Source organism: Polyodon spathula, chromosome 6 (genome assembly GCF_017654505.1).
Source record: "Polyodon spathula isolate WHYD16114869_AA chromosome 6, ASM1765450v1, whole genome shotgun sequence".
NCBI classification, from domain to species: Eukaryota; Metazoa; Chordata; class Actinopteri; order Acipenseriformes; family Polyodontidae; genus Polyodon; species Polyodon spathula.
This window is the reverse complement of record NC_054539.1, coordinates 72,705,804-72,730,465: the sequence shown is the minus strand read 5'-3', so window position 1 is coordinate 72,730,465 and position 24,662 is coordinate 72,705,804. Positions and strand designations below refer to the sequence as shown.

At 35.7% G+C, this 24,662-nt stretch overlaps 1 protein-coding gene across 1 annotated transcript in view; it reads right to left on the bottom strand.

Annotated features, from left to right (window-relative positions):
• LOC121317587 (ephrin type-A receptor 7) overlaps window positions 1-24,662 on the bottom strand; it is a 63,984-nt gene that overhangs the window by 5,178 nt on the left and 34,144 nt on the right. Inside the window, exons 6-14 of the mRNA XM_041253681.1 lie at window positions 8,197-8,321; window positions 7,075-7,243; window positions 6,163-6,271; window positions 5,439-5,494; window positions 2,709-2,834; window positions 2,104-2,289; window positions 1,455-1,516; window positions 884-1,093; window positions 544-693 (exon numbers count right to left, since the gene is read on the bottom strand). Of these exons, the coding sequence (XP_041109615.1) occupies window positions 544-693; window positions 884-1,093; window positions 1,455-1,516; window positions 2,104-2,289; window positions 2,709-2,834; window positions 5,439-5,494; window positions 6,163-6,271; window positions 7,075-7,243; window positions 8,197-8,321 (1,193 nt within the window). The remainder of the gene's footprint in view (window positions 1-543; window positions 694-883; window positions 1,094-1,454; window positions 1,517-2,103; window positions 2,290-2,708; window positions 2,835-5,438; window positions 5,495-6,162; window positions 6,272-7,074; window positions 7,244-8,196; window positions 8,322-24,662) is intronic.

Genomic DNA, 24,662 nt, shown 5'->3' with positions numbered 1-24,662 from the left:
ACACGCATAGCATATTAATTCAGCCTTACCCAAATAAAGCCATCTTTGTTAACAGCACAATGAAAAGCATCATAATTGCTATCCATCCCAAAATTAACCATAAACAAAGTCTGTCGCTATAATAATTTGATGACTGGATTCAATTCTCTGGACTGTATAGTCATGCTCTTTATGAAATGGCCACTTTTTTATAGAAAAAAATCATTAAATTATGGTACAGTGTTCTGAATCATATGGCCTATTTTCCTTTCCTACTAAATGCAAGGCCAGCTTCGTGAACATCAAACCTAACTTAATTTACCTAAAAAAAATCTCCAGAATGGCCCATATTATACATTTGTAGAAATTTTGCTCAAATCTGTAAGCTGAGTTGGATTTTCACTGCCCTGATTACTGGAATTTATAATACTGAGGAGCAAATCAGCAGAGAGTATTGGTCTAATCAGTTAAACTCTCTAAATCTTTGAACAAATTCCATTTATCATTGTACTTATAATTGTAATAGAATAAATAAATTAGTAAAACAGTAAATAAATAACTTACATCCTGATTGGACATGTCCCAGTAAGGTCGCTCCCCATAGGACATGACTTCCCACATTACAATTCCGTAACTCCAAACGTCACTGGCAGAAGTAAACTTTCGGTACTGTATGGCTTCTGGGGCTGTCCATCGGACCGGAATTTTTCCACCCTGTTGATTAAAAAACTTGTATCAGCTATTGGAGTAAAGCTTAAATCCTGTATTACTCCCTGAAATAAATACATTATTAATGTTGCTGAAAGAGAAAAGCTAGATATGATCTATGTTCTTAACACTGGTATTCTTTTTTTGGTTCTAAAGTTACAGTAACTATTAAAGAAATACAGACAAGCTTGCTTACCGTTGTGCTGTAGACAGCTTCGTGATCATCTTCTATTACTCTCGACAGGCCGAAGTCAGACACTTTACATACAAGATTGCTGTTGACCAGAATGTTACGTGCTGCCAAATCTCTATGAACATATCCCATATCGGAAAGGTATCTCATTCCAGCTGCAATACCACGCAGCATTCCCACAAGCTGGATAACTGTAAACTGGCCATCGTGTTTCTGTACACAGAGACAAGAAATCAGGCTATCAGATAAAAGTGGAGATTCTAAAGGAGTTAGTGAAGTGTACAAATGTGACGCATGACTTCTTAAACAATGGCATTGTCCTAGTAAATGGGGAGTTTACATTACCTTTAGGAGACCCTCAACCCCTTTATGTGTTTCCATATTTCCATAGGAAAAAGTAAATAGGCCCACGCTATTGAATTACACATCCCATGAAATGTATCAACACCATACCAAAATCAAAAATAAAAATAAATAAGACAGTCTGACACCTATCAAGTATTTCCTCAGGATATATACAGACAATTAGAACAGTGTTTACAAAGTCATGCTAAAGGTACAGTAGGGTACTCACTCTAAGAAATGCATCCAGTGCTCCATTCTCCATGTATTCTATCACAATCATAATTGGTTTTCCTGCCAAGAAAAAAACAAATTCTTATAAATGTTTTATTTTTACTTTTGTATGACTCCCTTTGATAAATGGTCTTCCGTAAAGATTGTCTTGTTATAAATCACAACAACAACAACAAAAATATTAAAAAAAAAGTGAAAATAAGTATTATGTTACAGTGACTAAGCATTTATATATGCAGATATTCAGATTTTTACACAGATAAAGTGTGTATTATACAGAGATTGATAATGCTTCAAATGTGACTTGATTAGAAAACTAAAGTGCAGACAGCTTGTTTAGATAAAGTGAAATGCAAATACTTCACTGGTCTTTATCTTTTGTTAACTTCCCAAGAAGAGTTATAAAGCAAGCAATCTGCCTCAGTTTTCCCTTGCCTTTTAACCCTGGCTGAGTTTTGCCTCTTCCTTTCACTTATAATTGAAGCATGTGCTTTTTAAAGCAGTCATGAGCTAAGTTTATCTGAGAACCCCCCCCCCCCCCCCCCCCCCCCCCCCCGCAATGCTCTGGGAAAGCAAAAACATTTTAGTTATCATCTTCCCATTATGCTGAATCAAAATGAATACTGCTTAAAATGAATGCTGCTTACCCCTTGTAACAACTCCTTCCAGATGAACCACATTGGGATGGTCAAACTGCCCCATGATGCTGGCTTCACCAAGAAAATCTCTTCTTTGTTTTTCTGTATAGCCAACTTTCAAGGTTTTGATAGCAACTGACATGTCTCTTTTTCCCGGGAGCTTCAGACGTCCATTACATACTTCTCCAAACTCTCCTGGAAAAACAAATGACTGTGTCACCTAAAGAAGACCTGGTGGCTAGTATGTGACAAACTGGCAAACACAAAAAATCATATTATTATGACGGATATCAGTTCTGCTACTAAAAGACAGTGTCATCACTCAACAACGGTGATGATTAAAACAGATAATAACAAATAGCCTTGCAGTTAGCAGCATTGAAGTCATTTTTAAAGCCAGGGAAAACAAACAATTCATCTGAATTCTGAACAGATATTGTTATTTTCTCGGTCTACGAGATGAAAATCACATCTTAATTACATTTTTTTTTCGGTGGCAGTAAATAGAGAAAGGAATAGCATCCGCACTCAAGGTATAAATATTTTGCTGTCACTGTGATATATGGGTTTATACGCCAGCTAAATAGAACACACCAGGAAAGCAGCTGCCTTACCTGCTCCGATTACTCGCTCAATCTTAATGCATGAGGCGTCCAGCTCCTTGGCAAATTGATGGACAGCCCTATTCGGGTCCTCATAGGTTTCAGGGTCAACATACGTTTTGGTGCCTGGAAATTTAACTGTAAGAAAAATAAGAGAGGGCTACAGTTCCCATTACGCAAGCACAATTACGAAGAGCTTTATTCAGTATGAATTAAGTCATGAGGTCCTGGTTAAAGGTTACAAGCAACACTTCCCTCTCCCCTCTTTTCAAAAGTTAAACTACTTTCCCTACAGGCTGTGGGTATTAAAAACTGATTACATCTATATTCTGCATTGCAGCTGCAGATAAACTGAACTTGCCATCAGGACAGGGAAAATACTGCTTTTAATGTGTGACTGGCAGCAATATGGTGCAGTTTATTGTCTGGGGGACTATTGATTCTTTCATGCAAGTCCATGAGTGAATCAGGAACAAGTTGGTAACTCCCTATGGGTCACATAGACAGCACTTAATGATTCAATTCTTCAGTATTGTTGCAACAAGCTTGCATTGAGATAGCTTTATGCATCCCTAAAAAGCCCTGAATAATTCCTTACTCAAGCTGCCTCGCAGATTGTGACAGACCAGTCCTAATACAGCATACAGACATCAAACAGCAGTGACGAGTGATCTCACACAAGCTGGAAATAAACAGAATGGACTCGCTCCACTGCCTTTTTGGTAGATACTGTCTGCACTGTTCAAAATGGAGCTGCAGTACAAGAAGTTCTGGAGTCAGGCTTTAAAAAAGAAAAAGTCACAGGAGATGAAGCTGCATGCAATATGGCTCTTGTTTCCCCAATGAAATTACAATATAATGTGTGCACTTTCTTTGGAAACTCTTCAGCAACAACATCAATAAAAGGTTATATTTAGTATTAATTAAATAACATTTTTGTATGTGTTTGTATTCATATTGCTGGTGAGATACCAAATGAATGCAAAATAGCTTTATAGTTTTATCTTGTATTTAAACACTTACAAACAACCTATATTTCAACAATGCATTTTTTACATTTAATGGCTATGATACCATTTTAACTATAATAGGTTCTTGAAGACAGTTAATTTTACAGCAAAGTGTCACTAATTGGTAACTTTCATCAGTTTATAATAGTCTGTTGTAAGAATATACTGTATATATTTTAGAACACCTAATAATTTGCCATTTATATACTTTATATACCTACCTGTCTGAAAACCTCATGGTGTGAGAATGCCAATTTTCGGTCAGTAATCAGTGATATAGAAACAAGAGGCACTTAAACATCTTATAAAAAGTTTCATGCATTTTACCATTTGTGGCTGTGTGCTGTTTTTCCCATACTATTAAATTAACTGCATGTGTGTCCTATTAAATTCATCAATTAAATTAGACAATCACTAATTTTCCTATTTTGACAGTTTTCCAGATTTTCAGTTACAGTGGTTTGATTAAATGGGTGTAACAAATTAAAACTACAGAAGCAATGGGGTGTTCTAATAAATGTGCACATTACTGTATATTAGACACTTCCATAACAGAATTAAAAAAAAAAGTTTTTTTTTAAACTTTGAGTTCCAAGTGTAATAAGAAGCTGATGCATGAAATTATATGTAATTTTTTTTTTTTTTTTTGATGCTGCCCTACTTTTACACATTGCATTTCCCTATTACAATTATTACCTGTCAACCTTGATACAGTAAGCGTCTAAATTTGACGAGTGCTCCATAATTGATATGTTACAAAAAAAATCATGTTCTCTTGAAATTAATAATAGGCTCAGTAATGGTACTGTTACTGCACTGAAAATATGACTAAATACCAGTTCATGAAATTCCAAGTGAATCCTGTCCCACCTGGATTCCCTCAAAGTCACATCAGTTGATACAATGTCATAAATAAAAATGAGGTCTGACATTATATTGTCTACTTTTATATGCCTTTCACTTCCAAACAAGGAGTAATGCCAATTGAAATTCTCTCCACTCTCATTTATAATTGCTTCATACGTCCAAGCTGTCCAGGAATCTGATAGGAAATGCCTTCTTGCAGTCTCCCGTACAACGCACAAGACAAACTGAGACTGCAAACTCGATTATATATGTTATCTATCATCTGTCAGCCTACAGCATTTCTTAATTTAATATTGCTGCACCAGTACTTTTATAATCTTAAACAGCAAAAAAATACAAATTTAATTCTACATCGTAAATGCATCTGTTCTCAAATAGTTGATCTAACAGGTATTTAGCATTTGTTGTGCTCTCTCTGTGGCAGTGAGCTCTCTGCCGCACTGCCATGTGACACTCTGACCCTTTGTTTCTTGATCAGCTGTTTACCTACGGCCCAGATCATCACAGGTTGGCTATGAAACTATCTGCAGCTGCATCTCCAGGGATATCATTAGGACGGTGTGAAACACTTACTGGAAAAGTAGCCAAAGAAGAGAACCTTGGAAGAGTAGGGCCATACATTATACAGTAGATACAGCAAATGAAGATGTACAGGATGATAAATGCCAGCTTAAAATGTGTTCCAGTTTTATATATATATATATGGCAGGATGTTTTTGTAGATTTAGCCTGATTTACTTTCAAGTGCTCCCCCTCTCCCCCGTTTTTAGAGCTGAAACAGCTGTGAGAATGACAGCTACAGCAGAGTTGTTGTTGTGTTGTTTTAAATGTGTAATCCAAATAATACAGTCCATGATCCACTTACATTGAAAGTAAAGCTCCTCGTCTCCTTCCTGGTCTGCTTTGCTGTAGCCACAGTGCCTTAATAAGCAAACAACAAATACATGAACAATTAACACATTAATGTTTCAGGATAAAAACAAAATGCATCCACAAGAATGAAAAAACAATATTTTTGTTATGTAAGCTGTAAATATTTGTGTAAATAACAAATGCTAAAAAGCCTCTGTGGTCTGTCTGAGGGCTGAGAACCAGGATGTCATTGTTTTACCCCCCATTGAAACAAACCTGTTTATTGTACAGTGTTTAGATACATATGCAAGCAATCCTCCATTTATAATATCAAATCAGATATCTGGATAACTGGTTTCTGCCTCTAGTGCTGTCAGTAACTTGTCACTCTATGAGGGTGTGTTTCTATATTTGTAATTCCCATTCATAAATGTCAAACTCTATTTTAAATACCAGCTAGATTTGAAACCTGAAATGTTTGTCTGCTCAGTCGACCACAGGGATTACACTGAAAATGAGACGTTGACTCTCGCCAGAAATTTCTTGCAATTCATTTAATTGTGTTCCTGTTAGTAAGAAACTGAATGTAATCCATCAGACTAAATTGCCACCTCATTTGATTGATGACGGGATATATTACAATACCAAGGTTACAGTGGCCCTGGGGTGACTGAAAGCCTAACTCATAAACATCGTCTCACCGCAGTGAAAGGTCAGAAGGGCCTGTGAGTGCCTACCTTCTTCCAATAATGAATCCAAACACCATGAAGACAAGGATGATGGTCCCTGCCACAGCAACTACAGCTATGATAATCACTGGGTTCTGTTCACTGGTGACGGCTGTGGCTGAAATAACATTATATTACAAGGAACAATTAATGTCAGACCCACGGGCAGTTAACAAATCGCACGCAAAATATCAGAAAGGCACATTTAGGCTAAATCAATGTGCATTTCCTTAAGAAATGTTTACTTACCCTGTCTTTAGTATGACTCATAGGCAATTACAATAGCAATAATAATAACATTAAAAATAGCAATAATAACATTAAAAATAGCAATTTAAGAGCTAAAGCCTCCAAGCTGCCACCCCCCCCCCCCAAAAAAAAAAAACAAACTTTTTATCCTGTTCTCTGACAGAAAGTAAATGTTTCACATATTGTGTTTGATTAATATAAATCAGAATGTCAGGTTTGCTCTACAGAGTTTATTTAGTGGTGTTAATTGTCTTTATTAAGTCTTATTTCTGTTTAATATAGAGTATTGTGTTTTACTTTAGTTATAAAACTCTTATGATGGGTACTTGTGCATTGTGTGTTAAGTCAAGGTCATAACCAAACCTGTATAAAACTGTATGCTTACTTTTGGACCTCCAATGGTATCTATTTATCCACAATTAAGGAAGAACAGTTTAGTATTATTGTTTGCATGACTTGTTCATTAGTAAGGTACCTCAGTAGTTTTAAACAGGAATGCTACATTAGTATTATGTACAGTACCTGGATACTGATTGTCATGCCTTAGTTACTGTAATGCTAACAGTGAGTTTTATCTATACAGTTTTTTATTCGAGTACACACTTTAATAAATGAGATGCATTAGCAGCAGGACATTCCTTGCAGAGAAACATTGGTAAAATCAGTGTGTACCTGTAGCTTCCTCCTGTGTTATGACCTCTAGTCTTGGACCATAGGTGCCGTAGCCTGCAGCAGTAAAAGCTCGAATCTGAAACACATATGCTGTGCTTGGTTTCAAGTTATTGACAGTGGCTGATGTAGTACTTGATTTCACAGTTGAGTAAGTGCGGTCCCTTTGATCCTTTACAACAAAGAAAAAAAAAGATAAATAAGTCATAACAGAGTAAGGAAAATAAGCCCTTTGTAATTTAATTTTTCATAAAATCTATCATAAAGGGAAGATAACAGAACACACCAAACTGATTGTGAGGGCTGAGCAAGAAGCAGGGTCAGAGCAAAGAGAGGAGAAGGTATGCAAGAAACAGAACATGGCAAAATTTCATATTCATGTGTCTACAACTGACCTTAAACTAAAACCGTCAGAAACAGAAGCAGAAGCTGCAAGCAAAGTAGAATGGACAAGTGGCCTTATGAACCACTGGATGTGTTTTTTATTCGTTGTTGTTTTGTAAATTATTTAGTTGGCAAATCCCAACTGGAATGCTGTATCTTGTTTGCAATGTAGCTACTCTTGTTCTCAAGATTACAGCTAGGTGGACTACAGCAGTGGGAGATGAACAGATTTTGCAAAAGACATGCAGTGAGGCTGAGCAGGGATTTCAAACCAGGATCTCCTGAATCCCAGTATCACTTTAAGCCACTTACAGAATTACTCCTTTTGTTATTAAAGAATGATATTCATCTAACACTCAGGGTAAAGATGCAGTTCCCATACTGTATTAATAAAGTTGTTAAGAAAAAGTCAATAAAGAATTAACCCAGGCAATTTCCAGTTCTCAATGCTTTTTTTTAAATATCTGTAATTCATTTTAGTTCCCTGCCCTATATATATATATATATATATATATATATATATATATATATATATATATATATATATATATAAATATATATTTGGATTCCTCTGTTCTATCAGGGTTATTACATCTGACTTTTCACAGACAATAAATTGGTAGATCTGGTTACTATGCCCTACGGGCACAGCTTCCTAGGTTCAGAAATAAACAGAAAGCTTGACAAAAACAAATCGAAAGAGTGCGGTATCAGCAGTGCGGTTATTCTCTTGACACTTACCTTCTCATAATACTTGATTTCATATTCCGTGATGACCCCGTTGGGAAGCTCCGGCTCCTTCCAGGAAAGCTGAATGCTCCTCTGCTGCACTCTCTCCTTGATAACTTCACTAACCTGTGAGGGAGCTGTTTGAACAAGACATTTCAACTCACTCCCCATCTGCAGTCAAACCCCAGGACCAATCAACCCCACACTGTGCCACTTTCCTTATCATAAAAAAGGGCAATATTCTATTTTTTTTTTATTACAGAAGCTAATGAATATTCAAACAGTTGCTTGTTAATCTTTCCACTCTGTAATAGAAATATAAATGAAAGAGCAAACAGCAGAATATAACATTATCCAAGTCAGTACAAGTCAGTACAGTGGATTATGAATGACAATTCTAATTAAGTAAGAAGAAAAAATGCATTGTTTTTCTCCTGGTAACAAATAAAGACACACAACAGTCTTAATTAGTCTATATTGTAACTCATGGAAGTCATTACATAAGCATTATGAAGAGAGCATAAGCATTTGCTTTTTTTTCTTTTGTTTTTAAATACATGCTGTTTTGTATTACCGGGATAAATATACAGAAATGAATCCAGTGCACTGGAATGTGTGTGCTGTAATAAGTAGCATTATGATCACCATTGTTGGAATCTTGAGTGATTAACTAATTCATTAGTATCTTCCATATATGTGTTATCAAGTGTTGACAATATTGACTTCTAATGGATTTTAAGGAAATACTGAATTTTACTTCCAGCTTCCAACAGCACAGTGGATGCCTACTGTAATAATACAATGATGATATTTGTTCTACTTTTGCGTTTAAGTTTAAAAAAGAAAATCTTGTAATGTTTTAAATAAGTTATGTGTTAAGTTATATACACATTTTATAAGGGGTATCATATCACATGTATGTACACTGCACACACACTGTACAATACAAAAAAACTAAATATAATTACAAAAAACTTAAGGCATAAAGGAGGAAACCATCTTCTTGTGCCCCATAACCAAAGAAAATATGATGCTGCATAGGCAAGGGCTTTTAACCTATACAAGCACCACAGTCGATGAGTTATTCAAAAGGTGTACTTGATATGTGTTACAGATAACTGAGGATATGAGGGAGGTTGCAGAAAAGGTTTAAAAAAAAAAAAAAAACCCTTACCAAGATCCCAAAAGACTACAAGTACTTTGAAACAAGAAAAAGGAAGACAAACTCATGTATTAGACAAAAGATTGTAAAGCAAAGCAAATATAAAGTGCTGACTCTTTTCTGTCATGTTATGTGATCAGGGGTACCAAAGGTCCCTGGTTGTAGCATTTGCTAACCCCGGATATATTCTCAAGCTGCCACCCTTAGTAGCCAGTCTATGTGGGACTCCACACCAGCATCAATCACCTTCAAGTGATTCTGAGCTGTGACACGGAGGAGCCACACAGCACTCACAAAGTGCCCCGCAATGAATGAGTTTTGACATGTGTCTGTGAGCTTAACTACTGCTTTGCAATAAAGCTTTTGTTTTATATTGTCACTGCGGTTTGGTGAATGAAACTGATGCTGTATATTATTTATTTATTTGGCAGTTTTTACTTTGTTTTCAGTATTGTTCTTTAAATCTTTTGTATGCAAACAAATGCCTCCTGCGTTGCTTATACAGACATAGCCCACATGCATTTGAGTTGGTAAAAGACCACACCATATTGTATGTATCTGTTTTCCCCTCTCTTTCAATGCTTCGTTGGCAACAAGTATCAGTTATATGCAGACGATTTATAGGGTGACATTCAATTTAAAAGCATTTTCTGTTGAAGAACCCAGGTGTGTGAGGCTGTAACTGAATCTCCTGCAGTTAACTATTCATTACTTGTATACATGACAGCCACGCTGATTCCTTTAAAAAAAAAAGAATAAATAAAAGGTTTTACTTAAATACCTGCCATTTCCAAATTGTTCAGCGTTAAACAGAGTCCTCCTGACTGCTACAGAAGAGCAATTACTTTACCAACATGATTTAAGAATACATCATTTTCATTTCTAGTGCTTGTACATGGTTTTATAGTTAGATACGACTCAGGAAGAAAGACAAAATGACTTGGCCCCTGGGTCATACAGTGACTCAGAGGTGGAACTCACATGTAGAAGCTCTTGGATTCTAATGTCTAACAAATCCCTCTGTTTCTCCACCCTTGCCTCGGTGGTGAAACGACCTACCCACAGATATCAGGACTGTTCAGTCCCTGACCACCTTCCAGCGCCTCCTCAAGACACATCTGTTCAGACAGTATCTGTAAACCTCACAACTCTCGACTATACTGGACTATATGGCACCCAGTTGTAGCAGGACTTGCATCAGCTTGTACTTGCACAGCACTGCTCCATACCTTGCCGAATTCTACAACTGCTCATAATTCTAATTATTTCCTGTATCTTGATTTTACTCTTTACCTGTATTCACGTTTTTTTGTAATTGCTCTTATTTTAAATTGTTCTTATCAATCTATCGTACTTACTACATGCTCTTAAAGAGTACATAAGGACCTTTTTATTTTATTGTGTTACATGTTCCCATGTGTTGCTATAACTGTTTACATAAGGTGTGTGTATTGTTTTCATTTTTAAAAAACATTTTGACCACTTTTGAACTTTTAAATTGCCTTCCCTGCCTCAAGATGGCTTCCCATGTACCCGCATGGACCTCTCAAACTACATTTCCCATCATCCTCCTGCTCACATAGTAACTGAGATGGATTTACAAATGAGCAGGAGGATGATGGTAAATATAGTTCTGAGAGGTCCATGCGGGTACACAGGAAGCCATCTTGAGGCAGGGAATGCAATTTAAAAGTTTATGAAGTGGTCAAAATAAAAAAAAAAATAAAAAAAATTAAACAATACACACACCTTACGTAAACAGTTGTAGCAACACATGGGAACATGTAACACAATAAAATAAAAAGGTCCTTATGTACCCTTTCATGGATTTTACTCGTATAAGCAAATATTTTTACTATAAGTTTAACTGCTCTTACTTGGTCAAACTCACTCTTAATTATTTACTCTATTCTTTATTTTGTTCTTTTTTAATTTGATCTTATTTTCTACTGATTTTACTGTACTTTATAACTGCTCTTATGTGTAATGTGATATTCTGTAATGTGATACATTGTACTGTGATATTTTATAACAACTGTTAAGTCGTCCTGGATAAGGGCAACTGCTAAGATATAAATAAATAATAATGAATAATAATAAATAATAATAATAATAATAATAATAATAATAATAATAATAATAATAATAATAATAATTTCTGCCCTGACAGAAGTCAAATGTCGGCTGGTACACTTCCAGAGCCTAAGCATAGAAGCACAGGGCCAGGCTGCCCTGCTCATCATGTTGGTCACAGTGGTCCTCTGCAGCTTTTAATGATACCTGATAACCAAAACCCTCCCAGCTGTGCTTGCAGGATTTTAATAATAAATGCATTGGTTTTGACAGCACTGTGCCCACAGAGGTGGCTTGCTCTTCTGTATAAATTCAAGGCTCTTCCCCTGCCACTTTTTATTTCTTATTAGGAACACTACAGAAGCCAGTTATGCCATACTTAACAAAAGCCGACAAGGTCCAGTTAGGCACTCAAAGACCTCAACATACCTGAGGGGGTTAGTGTACCAGAAAATTGTGAAATTGTTATGCCTGCCTTAAACTGACTGTTTGCCAGTTCATTTTTGCAATCATTCTGAGATATTAAAGAACATATTTGTGACCCCGGCACCAAAATTACAATTTTCAATTTATATCATGTCCTATTTTTAAATAAATTACAAAAAAAAGAAAGAAACACTACCTGTGGGAATTGCATATTTTTTCCCCCACTGCTGGTTAGTCCCACTATTAAAATGACGGCAACAGTGAAATGTCACTTTATTATAAAAGGTACTTTCTTTATTCTAACACTTGGCTTAAGAAGCATTTCTGGGCTATAAGCTGATTTTTTAATTATTTAACTATTTCAGTCAGCCCTTAAAGCTTACAGAACCATTCCCTCCTATCGTCTATGGCTAATAATGGAATACCAAGTGGCATAAACGTATTTGCATCAAAATGGATTACCTGTGTATCTTGGGATTGTGTAGCTTGGGCGGTGTCAGCTCAAGCATCAAACTGCAGAATGTATTCTGGTTTTATGAGAACAGCTAAGAACTACTACATTAAAGATAACAGGACAGCTTTAAGGTCATCTTGGATCATTTATCTGCACTGCGGAATAAGTGCCAAAGAAAAGAGAGGGTAAAAAGTTCTCTCCCATTACTAATACCAGGGTTACTGGATAACTTTTGTCTTTAACAGTGCAGCAGTAAATTTAAATAATATCTTGAACCAACAAAAAGCTTTACAACACTCAGGTACTCTGTTAGACTTACTGTGCAACACTCAGGTACTCTGTTAGACTTACTGTACAACACTCAGGTACTCTGTTAGACTTACTGTGCAACACTCAGGTACTCTGTTAGACTTACTGTACAACACTCAGGTACTCTGTTAGACTTACTGTACAACACTCAGGTACTCTGTTAGACTTACTGTACAACACTCAGGTACTCTGTTAGACTTTACAACACTCAGGTACTCTGTTAGACTTATTGTACAACACTCAGGTACTCTGTTAGACTTACTTTATCTATCTATCTATCTATCTATGCTCTTTTACATACAACACAGTAAGAACATGTGCGAGTCACATGGTACGGGAGGGGCCTTTACACATAATTGAGGCATTATGCAGTGAAATCTACAGGCTAATTCTAACCAGTTATTGCAACATTTAATGAATTGTCAACTCAATAATAATCACTAATGGTATTCATGGGTTAACAGATGCAAAAATCATTGGTCAGCTGTGCTATATAATTGTTTACACAGCAGGATCCCCACTTATTTAAAACCAGTCAACTGTGCTGTGTCAGTATCCAAATTGTGAACTGACTCTGGCCATGCAATTGTTTACTCACTCCCAGAATTCTTCATGCACAATTAAATCTTTTACCAATGGCAAACCAACATGCAATCACAAACGCAATCTAAGATTGACCTTTTTAAGTGAAGTGAATTGAAACTGGAATAACTAACACACATTTTGCTTAGGAAAAACAGCTTGTTGGAAACTTGTAATATCAACATACTCGTAAGACGAATATAATCGTATGCAGTATGCTGCCATAATTCTTAAAAAACAAACAAAAAACATCCAATGCTGCTCAATTAACATCTCTTACTGTAAATAAAGTAAGTGGGCTTAATGATTCTAAATTAGATCCAGAATTGCTTTCCCCTTCAAAAAAATGGTAATCTCCTTCATCACACTGACTCCCATGCCCTACTGAAGAACAGCAATGTCAGCTTAGAGTGACTCCTGGGTGCACCTGTTAGACATGTTTAGCCCCTGCTACTGTAGATATCAGATTTCTAATAATAATAATGATATCAATAATAAACACTATTCTACAAACGTCATTGGTAAACATTTAAACAGAATGTATATTTTACTCAGCTAAACCTATCATTGCATTATGACCAAAAACTATTACTTACTTACCAAGATTTTGAATTTAGTATATTTCTGTTTGTAAAATAAAGGTTTAAAATAGCATAAAGGGTTCTATTTGAAGGATTTTAATGACAGTCGTATCACAATCTGCTACAGTTTAGTTCCACTGATGTGCTTTTCTATCTGGAAGACTAAACTATTTAATATGTGCACAAAGCATATACTGCATTGCACCATTTCAGGCCCAGCAGCTTCTAAATCATTCTGCAAATCTGTGACAAACAATCAGTAATCCCTTGATTTCTCTTTGCACATAATAAACATTTCAATTAAAGACAGCTGACAAAGCCAAAGATAACAGGCAGACTGTGAGAACACCTTCATTGAGCAGTTTAACAACTGTTCTCTTGTTTGTTTTATGCAGGGAGAGCTGATTTAAGCAAAGGAAACGGTTAAGAGCTATAGCCCACTTGAACATTTAAAGAGTCAAATTTGTCAGACAGATGGAAACAGAATATGTCAGAGCCAAAGGAAATGACATCATGAATAGCCTAATCCAGAGCACTTGTATGTTTCTGACAAATTTCGCATTAGTTTCAGAATGAGAGAGAATTATTTTGTGGCCAAGTGCTTAGAAACCTAAGAGAGGAAAGCATTCCAAATTATTTTCTTTGTATTTTATTTTTTTCCCCGAGTGACATTATGCTACTGCATATTATTCTACTGTGCCTTAGCTGATAAAGAGCCCCTGTAAGGGTACACTACCAAAATATGCATTAGCTGATAAAGAGCCCCTGTAAGGGTATACTACCAAAATATGTGCTTCAGTAAAGTGGACTAGAGTACTTAGTAAAATGAAAGTGCTACGAAATGAATCACATTTACTAGTGCTTACTCCAGAGGCTATTCCAGTTATGAAGCTAGCCTCTGTAACCAGTTAAAAATGGTTTCATTTCCTGAAACCTGCTGTATATGTTGTCCTGTAAAGCACAGTTTCCCTAGAGCCTTTATTACTGATGTTCACATGTTTACATGAGACTGAACACTTGTTATTACTTACATAAAAGGTTTTCAAGTATCTTTACTGTTTTAAAATCTTGTAAATAACTTAAACCCCTCTAATAATAAACACTGCCTGCTTTCTGTTATTCATTTGCTAACACTTATACTCCGTTGCTGAAGCAACTTAAATCCAACGGTAAATGGCCTTTCTAATTTTACTGTAGTGGCCTGCAAATTACGTTAATGTCAGTAAATCTGAATAGACATACAGTATTACCATAAAACTTCAATTAAACACCTCCAGTGTTTATTTACAATATTTGCCAGCAGACCCGGTGCCTATTGGAGACCGGAGATTATTTGAGACCAGCGTTTATATTAGATCACTAGCTTGACATGCTTCATGCGGTCATTAAGAAGCCACTAACACACAACCTTGTTGTAACACCGTAACTCAATTTAAATACTCCAGCAACTTTGTTAAAAGGTTGTGTGTCAGTGGGAACTAATTAATAGTTTTGTTTTATAACAAAATGACATTGTATTCCACACCCTCAAGTATAAAGCGAAAGCACTATTACAGTATTTTTATTTGCACTGGTTAACAAGGGTATGGTATGCAATACGTTAGAAAATGAACACGCAGAAGTACGAATTTGTATTTAAAAAACTGAATTAGATTTACCATTGTTAATAATAATAATAATAATAATAATAATAAATAATAATTAATAATACAAACTTCTAAAATGTTTTTTTTTTAATTAACAACAATAGCAATAAGTACCATTAGCAAAAATAATGTATTGTTTAATCTCAAACTTGTGCCCTGTTAATACAACAAAACACTGTAAAATACACCAAGAGGTTTATATCTGACCTGCTTTCAGCACGCTTAATTATCAAAACTGTTAATAACTTAATAACTGCATTAAACAAATATGCATTACATTTAGGCCTACCTTAAATTCAGTTTTCTATTATTATTATTTATTAATCCTGAGAGTCACTTTCATCGCTGTCACTTAATGGCAGTTCATTACGCTCACACTCCTCCTCATCTCCAATGGCAACGACAGAGATCCGGCGTTTAAAAGAGAGCCGGCGTTTATTTATAATATTTGCCAGCAGACAGGCGACTATTTGAGACCCGACAATTACTGTGCTCAATGATCACATGATCCACTGTTTGCTACATTGCTACCTTAAAGTAAAATGTAATGTGTTTGCTTTTGTTGAAAAGTCTATGATGCACGATCGTTGTTTTTTCTCTCTCATCCTGTGCAGGGGTTATTAACAGTGTATGAGCTAATCACTGTAGCACTTTGATTATAAGTTGACCAGTGATATCTGACTCAGTAAGGAGCTAACGCACAAGGCAGACAATATTGGTCATTAAATGCTCTTTTTGAATTATAGCAGGCAAGTATTACTATAGATAACTTGTTCTTGTTCTGATAAACCAGATACTCTATTTTCTGTACAAATTGAAACAAATTACAACCACTCTAATTTTGCACCGGTCTTAATTAGGTCAAATTTTCAACCTTTTTATGCCTTCACTAAGTGTATTTTAGTGTGACACAAGCTCTTAAGGTTTAAGACACGGATGATCATCGCGCATAGCTTCAAGACTGGCAGACTTGCCTATAACAGCCCTTTAAAACCAGCCAACTGGGCTTCTCCAATTCAGACACAAACGTTTTTGAAACCGCAGCCAGGGATCTCTCAAAGCACCTGCGGTAACCACTGTGACATGTTGCTGGTCATTGCTGTCTATCAGTGCTGCTAAATTCACAGAATGAGAAAGAACTGATTAGCCTAGGCCCAGACAAGAATGCCCTTTTTTCTCAATGGAAACAGTTGCTGATCAGAAACGTCTCAGCCCTAAGCCTCGCTGAGTGATGTGTTACCTGATAAGACAAAGCCCTCTCTCACACAACCCAGCCCGACCCAAAGCCTCAGACACTCTCCCAATCTACAAAGGCAGACCTGCCTCTGAGCGCTCCCCTGGATCCAGCCTGCCACGATCAGCTCCACTCTTTTAAAAGCAACCCTTGAAAAGCCTGTTATAGCTATGCCTGCCCCCATGTTCATTTCCAGATAATAAAGGAGTGAGTTCCATTTTTGTAAATCATTCCCTAATCCTCTTTCGCCAGTGATTTTATAAAAAACCTACAAAGCTCACAGCTGGTGGAATGCGGGCATGTGGATTAATGGAACTAATCTGTTATAAATGCAGGGTGTGATCCCCTCCTGACCTCATCTGAAGTTACTTGATAAATTCACTTTAGTCATTCAATAACACAATGATTTGACTACCCCCTTCCCCCTACCCCAGCACACCAAAGAGATTACATTTAGAAAAGCTTTGATTTCTCAAATTCTTTAATATTCTGACTATAAATACAGGTAGAACAGGCACGTTGGGGGTTAGGGGGTCAGCATAAGGTAACGCTTTAAGTAAGTTTCAATAGTTTCTGTGCAAATGATTTCACTTATGAATCCTCTGGGAATGCAGTTATTTACAGTGTTTGTCAAGACTGAAAGCCAGAGTTTCAAATTCCTTTCTACATTAAAATACTAGACTGAAGAAATGTTTTAAGAAGCGCAATGACGCTGATTGCAACATAAGTAGCTTGCAGATCACTATAACTGAGGTCAAAGATTAAGAATACATGGCCAGGAATGTTTTAGTAGTTCTACCAATTTACCATGATAAGCTTTAAGCACTACTTACACTACCAACCCTTTATAATTAATAAATACAGTGTTGCGAGCAACACACACTTTGTTAAGAAGAAATGCTATATAAATTATAATTGCCCCTATTTATGGAAGCTGTATAATTCAAGATCAAAGCGAGACTGGATGGTGAAGTTATTGCAAGTTATTTTAATGACATTTTCAGGATATGGTCTAATAAAAATCAGTTATGTTCAGTTTAAATGAAAAACTGCTTCACCACATATGAAAAGTACATAGCGAATGGAAGGAGGGTCTTGAAATGCAAGAGGTACATGGAGGCTCTGCTCAGCCTTTGAAGTTAGGAGTCTCTGATTAAAACCTGAGTCACTGCCAAATGCACAAACCTCCACTCTGTTTTATTCAATATTTATTCTTATATATAAGAGTAGATTTGAACAGGTGCTTCTACTTAGCATTCCCTTTCTTTCTAAAACTTTTCCCCAGGGAACTTGTCTCTGGTCGATGCCTTGAATCAAATTTATTATTTTGTCTGGCCTAATACAACTGCCATTAATCAAAGAACATAATTAAAAACTGTATTAGACATTGATTTGCCACTAATCCATATTATTCTACAAAGGAACAGCCCTGGTCCTAGCAATGCCACCTCCATCCCCCACACACAAACTTTCTCTTTCAGTTTTTTCAGTACAATGCTAGCTCTGGATTGCTCTGTACGAAAGACCACCATCAAAGTACTTCAATGGCAACATCACTTTTAATATAGTTGTTCGTGTTAGAATCAGTGAACACTGATGTAAGTAATTGCAAGTTGATTCTAGCCTGGGGAATTGTGGGGTGAATTTAGGGCAAATCCCACCTGGGATAACTGCCATTTGGGAATAATTTTGCACAGAAAATTGCTTTAAGGTAGTTTTTTTTTGTTCCATTTTCTAACAATCTAAATACTGAGGAATAGCTCCTGTGTTTTATACTTACAACAGTGTCTATGATTATAGTATATATTTTTGAACAATTCTAGAAAAGCTTGAGGTGGTTGTTATAATTTTTATTGATGTTGTAACTGATGGAAAAACAAAATGCAACTCTTCCTAATAGTCGCCGCAATGAAATGTTAATGGTTATACATACAGGGTTATGGTTTAGATACAGGTGGAGCTCGTTAAATTAATATTTGTAATGTGTAAGAGTGCCCTCTCTCTCGTAATGTACTGCAATATCAACCTAGTGCCTTAAGCCTAGAGTCGATTGTGTTCCATCACAGCTAGCATTACTTGACAGGATTTAGGCTGATAATACCTGTACACACAATGACCGCTATCAAAACCACAGTAAAGATAACTAACATTCGCCACTGGCTAGAGGCACAGACATAGCTCTTCAAACTCATTTTTCAAAATGCTATTTCCTTTTTAAATGCCTTCTTGTATAAAATGTGGCTTCTCCAGATGCTAACTTGTATAAAGGCAATAAAACATTACAACAGATTTATAATTGTCAAATTGCAAAGTGCCACCACCCTGAAATGGTTTGTGGTTTCCATGCAGGTTGATAAGTCAAATGTATAGAGAAAATGAATACTGACACACAATAAGATAATCCTTATTACTTAGAGCTAAGACTTATTTATAAAGAGTCATGGTTAAGAGATACTTATTGTGAATCAAAGGGTCATTGATTGGGCACAATTCACCTTTAATAATGAATGGGATTTAGTTTGTATTCTAACATGAATGAGTTGTAATTGAAAATCAAGTTCACAACGGTTTTATTTAACATGAATATGGTACATGTGGTCTATTAATCCATAAAAATTCAAGGACTTTGAGACCAAGAAAACAGAACATTGTATTATTCTATTGTAATAGGTATACTTAGCTATATTTCAAACCATAAAAATAGATGTTGTTTATTTTTTAATCTCCTGTCCCCAAGCATAGAATTTATACGATACTTTCATGTAGACAATAGTCATCCAATTTTGAAGGAAGTTGAAAAGAGACTCTAAAGAATTTTGGCATTACTAACAATATTTGGTGTTTTAAAATAAAATAAGACGATCAAAGTTAAACCAAAGACAGGTTACACCTGCTGTACATCTGCATTTACTAAAACACAAACTCACAAGCAGGACATTGTTTGAGGGCAATGTAAGGACCACTTTTATTAGTCACCTTGTTTGCCATTAAAAGTTATTTTCGTAAATCCTTTGAGATCTATGATCCGCCTAAATTGTTCCACATGTTAAAAACTATTTCATTTGTCCAAACGATACTGATTTCATTTTGACTTGACATTCTCAAAGAAACGTTTTTCATTTTCAGACCCTATAATTTACAGAACAAGATTAGGCTGTCTCATAAATTCTCCAAATAAAAGTGTTAGCAGAAGTGCTTCCTTATTGTTTCAATTACCTTATGTATAAGTATGAAAGCCATGCAATAAATACAACCTGCAACATGGTAACCTGGGTAAAAGAAATATGCAGACAACTTAATTATTTTAGCTCTGTCTTTATGTTTAAACTGGACATGTTACACTAAATCTTGTGTTGTAGTGATTAGTGAAATTCGTGCTTGGATGAATTGTATTGTAATTTGTTGAAAAACAAATACAGTAATTAGACTTGTGTTGATCGCATGTCCACAGCTATGGCCAAAATATTTGTATCACCATATACAATTAACAAATTTTGCTTCATAAAGTCAAATGAAACCTGCTGAATAATGTTACGTTAACATATTGACTTACATACCGCTTTGTAGTTGTCCATATACTTAACGAAAAAATGACAAAAATAAAGAAAATGTGACATTTTGAAATCTAACATTAAATACTGTACTACTATTATGGCTTCCAGTAGACTTTTGCAATACAATGTTGTAGTTTCTTTGATTGCATGATGTTAAACAAAAGATCTAAATTATGTTCATGTAGTTTTTTTTTTTTTTTTTTAATGATATCTTAATCCTAAAATTCTAGGCGATGTAAAATGTTTGGCCATAGCTGTATATGTTCTGCACAGCAGCATATTCCATATGACAAATGGACACAGTACTGCCAGAATCCTACAGTTCCCCTAATGAATGCCTCAGGATATTTGGCAGTACATATTTTTCATTTTGGTGGTGCTAACCAGATTTTTGACAGGGCATATAGATTTCATTGGAAATCTCCAGGAGGATGTAAACGGTAACTTGAAATCTTTGTCCTCAATGTTATATGATACCTATTTTTAGACAACTTTTCCACAAAGAAAAAAAAAAAGGGAAAATTATAAATTCATGCAATAAACATGGAGTACATGCACGACATTTTTAGATTGAATTCAGGTTAGTATCCTGGATTTAGCAGGGAGTCTGGTTTTTATATTAATTAAACTCTGGGTTTTAAGTAATTTTGATGACCTCAAACTCAAAATACTACTCGAATGAAGTAAACAAAGCCCAACAAAAGTTTTGATATATTTAGAACATTGTGTTTAACCAATGTGCTGAGGCTGATCTGAAATGAATAGTTAAGTATGGAAAAGCCAAACAAACTAAATAATGGTAGTAGTGAGTATATTTTGAATGCACTCAGACTTCTAAGAATGATTCATCTGTGCCCTGGCTAACATTCACCAGACCAGATGTGACTCCATCTGCTTAGGTAAACATTCTCATATCCTCTCCGTGGAAACCATAATTGTTTTAGTGTTGTTTTTTGTTGAATTATTAAAGTCTCAGTACCAGGTGGCCTTCCTACACTTTGTTAAAAAGGTATTAGTTATAAGCTGATGTATCTCGGAGAGGTGAGATATTCAGCTGAGGAACAGAACAGTTGCATTGGCTGGATTTAAGTATGGGATATGCTATTAAATTCTTAGAGACAACGAATTTACGGTTCCTAAGGTTACTAATAACCACAGGTGCCAATTCAGAAGTTTAAAAATGACTGCATTGCCATTCTGCAAGTGGCACTTTCTCAATCGGATTCTCAAATGATTTTGTTTTGTTTCCAAGGAGAACAGCAATAAGCCTGAAGTAGGTAGATCACTGTTTAATATGAACTTTTTCCACTTACCAGCCTTTAAGTTTGGAAATGTATGTACCATGCAACGCCTTGTGTAATAGTGTAATATACATTGTATATATTTTTATTATTGTTTTTTTTATTTATTTTATTTAGAGTGCCCAATTATGTTACCCCTCACCGCAGCAATTCTCCACACAGCTCAAGAGAAGTGAAGGTCCAGTGGGCCCATGACCAAGCCAGTCTCCTCTTTCACACCCAGGAACTCAAGAGTGGATGTCAGCGAGCTACTGGCCTATGGAGGACAAAGACCAGCACTGCAGGTGTCTGTCTGAGCTCACTGTGTGCCTGGTCAGTGGATTCGCTATCGGGCAATCAGGAGAAATAGTCCCTTCTGGTTTTGCCTCTCTAACCCACAGGACCGCCAAAGCCAATGCAACTCTCCCTCTGGAATTCCCAGCAAAGACCATCAACTTGGCACAGCCAGAAAGCAAACCTGCGCTCCCCTGACTGTATGACTCAACCTGCACAGCATTTGGCCATGCTTTTACCAGCGGAGACCCTCGGGTACCCCTGCACACCATGCAGCTGTGCTTTCACCAGGGGAGACAGTCAGGGACCCCTGCGCTCCCCTGACTGTATGACTCACCCTGCACACCACGCAGCCATGCTTTTACCAGGGGAGACCCTCGGGGACTCCTGCATGTATGCATACATGTTTAGACACAAAATTGGTATTGAGATAAGTAAATATGTGTGATTCAATTACACATCAGGGATCTTCATTCTGCCACCCTAAAATCAACCTTATGTTTTACAGTCATCAACTCAATTTAGTTTTTATTGTATTTATTAATACATGGCTTAATAAATCATCCTTGGGGGGAAAAAAAAATTATAAAAATAACAGCTGGGTCTATCTAGAGTTCAAGAAATCATTAAAATAGACCCAGTCATTAAAACATAGCTTTAATACTCCTGCCTAATGGTCAATATACTGAAATACTCAAACTGGCGATGTTGAAAATAAACAATGTCAAAAGATGTTTATCCATCTGTTGATTGTTCGTGACACAGCTCTCATATAAAATAAATACAACTCACATTTAAACTGAATATAAATATTGGCACGGTTCTTGGTTAAACAGACGTTTATGCTGCTGTTTGTTACTTAACATGTTACTTGAGAAAAAAGTAGCAACCCTACACTTACAGTAGTAGTTGCCTCCAATGTTAAACGAGTAACTTAAACAAGTAAAATCACTTTATTGCTATCTGAAAGTGACAGCTAGATGTTTTTCCCTCTGTCAAACTGGGTAATATTGTCTGTTTCAACAATGTTATTGGAAAGCTCTGATATACCCCAAGCAGTGCAAAGGAAATGTATTTATTTTACCTCATGAGAGATCAAGGTCTTTAGATAGTGGCAGCATATAGGAGATGACTGTTCAATCCCATTGACTGTTAACATTGATTTCTCCATTATCAAACACTTAGAACATGCATCAGCACTGAGGTTTTATGGCGGCTGTCTTTGTGAAACACTTTTAATACCTTGACAGCTACTTCAAACTGATTCAATGTGTTCCACAATGTGTTAGTTATATATATATATTTTTTGCATTAGGAGCAGATGTTCTGAATAAATAGAGTAAGTGATCCACAGGTGGGGTGTTGTACAAGCATTGTGAATGGTATTGTGTGGTACTTCAATTATCTATCAGAAAGAACGATGTAATTGCACATCACATCAGCGACAGGCCATGAAGTTGGCCATGGTAATAAGCACGGTTAACTGTGGGAATGTGAGGGAACTGAAGTAATGAAGCTGATATTGTACTTCTGGAAATAGTATCACTAGTGAAACTGTATATCAACGTAGCCAAGTCATTATTAACACGGCTTTTCAGAAAGAAAAAAAATGCACATAATAAAATGAACAAACCAGAATTTAAAAAAAACAAATATAGGGGCTTACAAATTCTTATTGGTTTTAGAATTTTAATTGCCATAATATGTGAATAGCTGGCACACTATTAAGCAAAACAATGGCACGGATTATTGTCATATTTGTAACAGTGTGTTTGAATGAAACACAGTCAATTCATTTTATACAACACAAAGTCTTTTTGATAGACAAATGCAATCAGTTTTTATAATAAATATAATGATAAATATCATATGCGATCTCTTTGCTAAGAGGCAACACAGTTATATATATATATATATATATATATATATATATATATATATATATATATATATATATATATATAATATATATATATATATATATTGTATGTAGTTGTCTGTCTACACATACACACAGACAGATGTTTGCTTTATTCTGGATGTTATGCATAGTAAGTTGCTAATTAAATAACTTCTGTTTTGAACTCCTGTTGGTTTTTATAATTATTATTATTGTAAATGTTATAATACAGAGAAAAAAAAAAAAAAAAAACAACTGTGCCTTTCAAATTACAGACATAATTGACAGGCAGCCAATACCTTCTTTTAATTAAATTAAATCAAGTGAATGCATTCTGCAACTATTGGAATGATTAAAAGATTTTCAGAGGAAGATCACTAAATGACTGTATGGACAAAATTATTGTTCTACTTTCCTTGTAGCCAGCTATATAGTCTGTTATCCTTTTCGTTCATTAAGATTATCAGTGAAAAACAAATACTGTTAAGAATTTACCGATAATATTGAAAGTTTATTACACAGATACAGGATCTTGACAAATGTCTGTCTACTTGACTTAGTTGCCTTATTTTTTTGATTGAGTGTTGTGAGCTGTTGGATGCATTTCCTGTATTAATGATTTAGGACACACGTGTAGTGTTTAGAATGTTCCCGTTCTATTTTAAATGATCCCTTTCTGTTCAATCGGTTTTTTTAAAAGCAAAGAAATTATACAAATTAAAATATGTGCTTTGTATTGTATTATCATTCTAATTCAAATCTAGAAAAGTTAATTAAAATTATAGATGCACTACTACGACCACACATAGAATACTGTGTACAGTTCTGGTTCCCATGTCATAAGATAGACAGTGAGGCATTGGAGAGAGTACAGAGGAGAGCAACACAATTAATTCCAGTATTGAAGGGTATGTTATGAAGATAGACTGAAAGAGCTGAATCTGTATAGCCTAGAAAGAAGTAGAGCCAGAGACAACTTAATA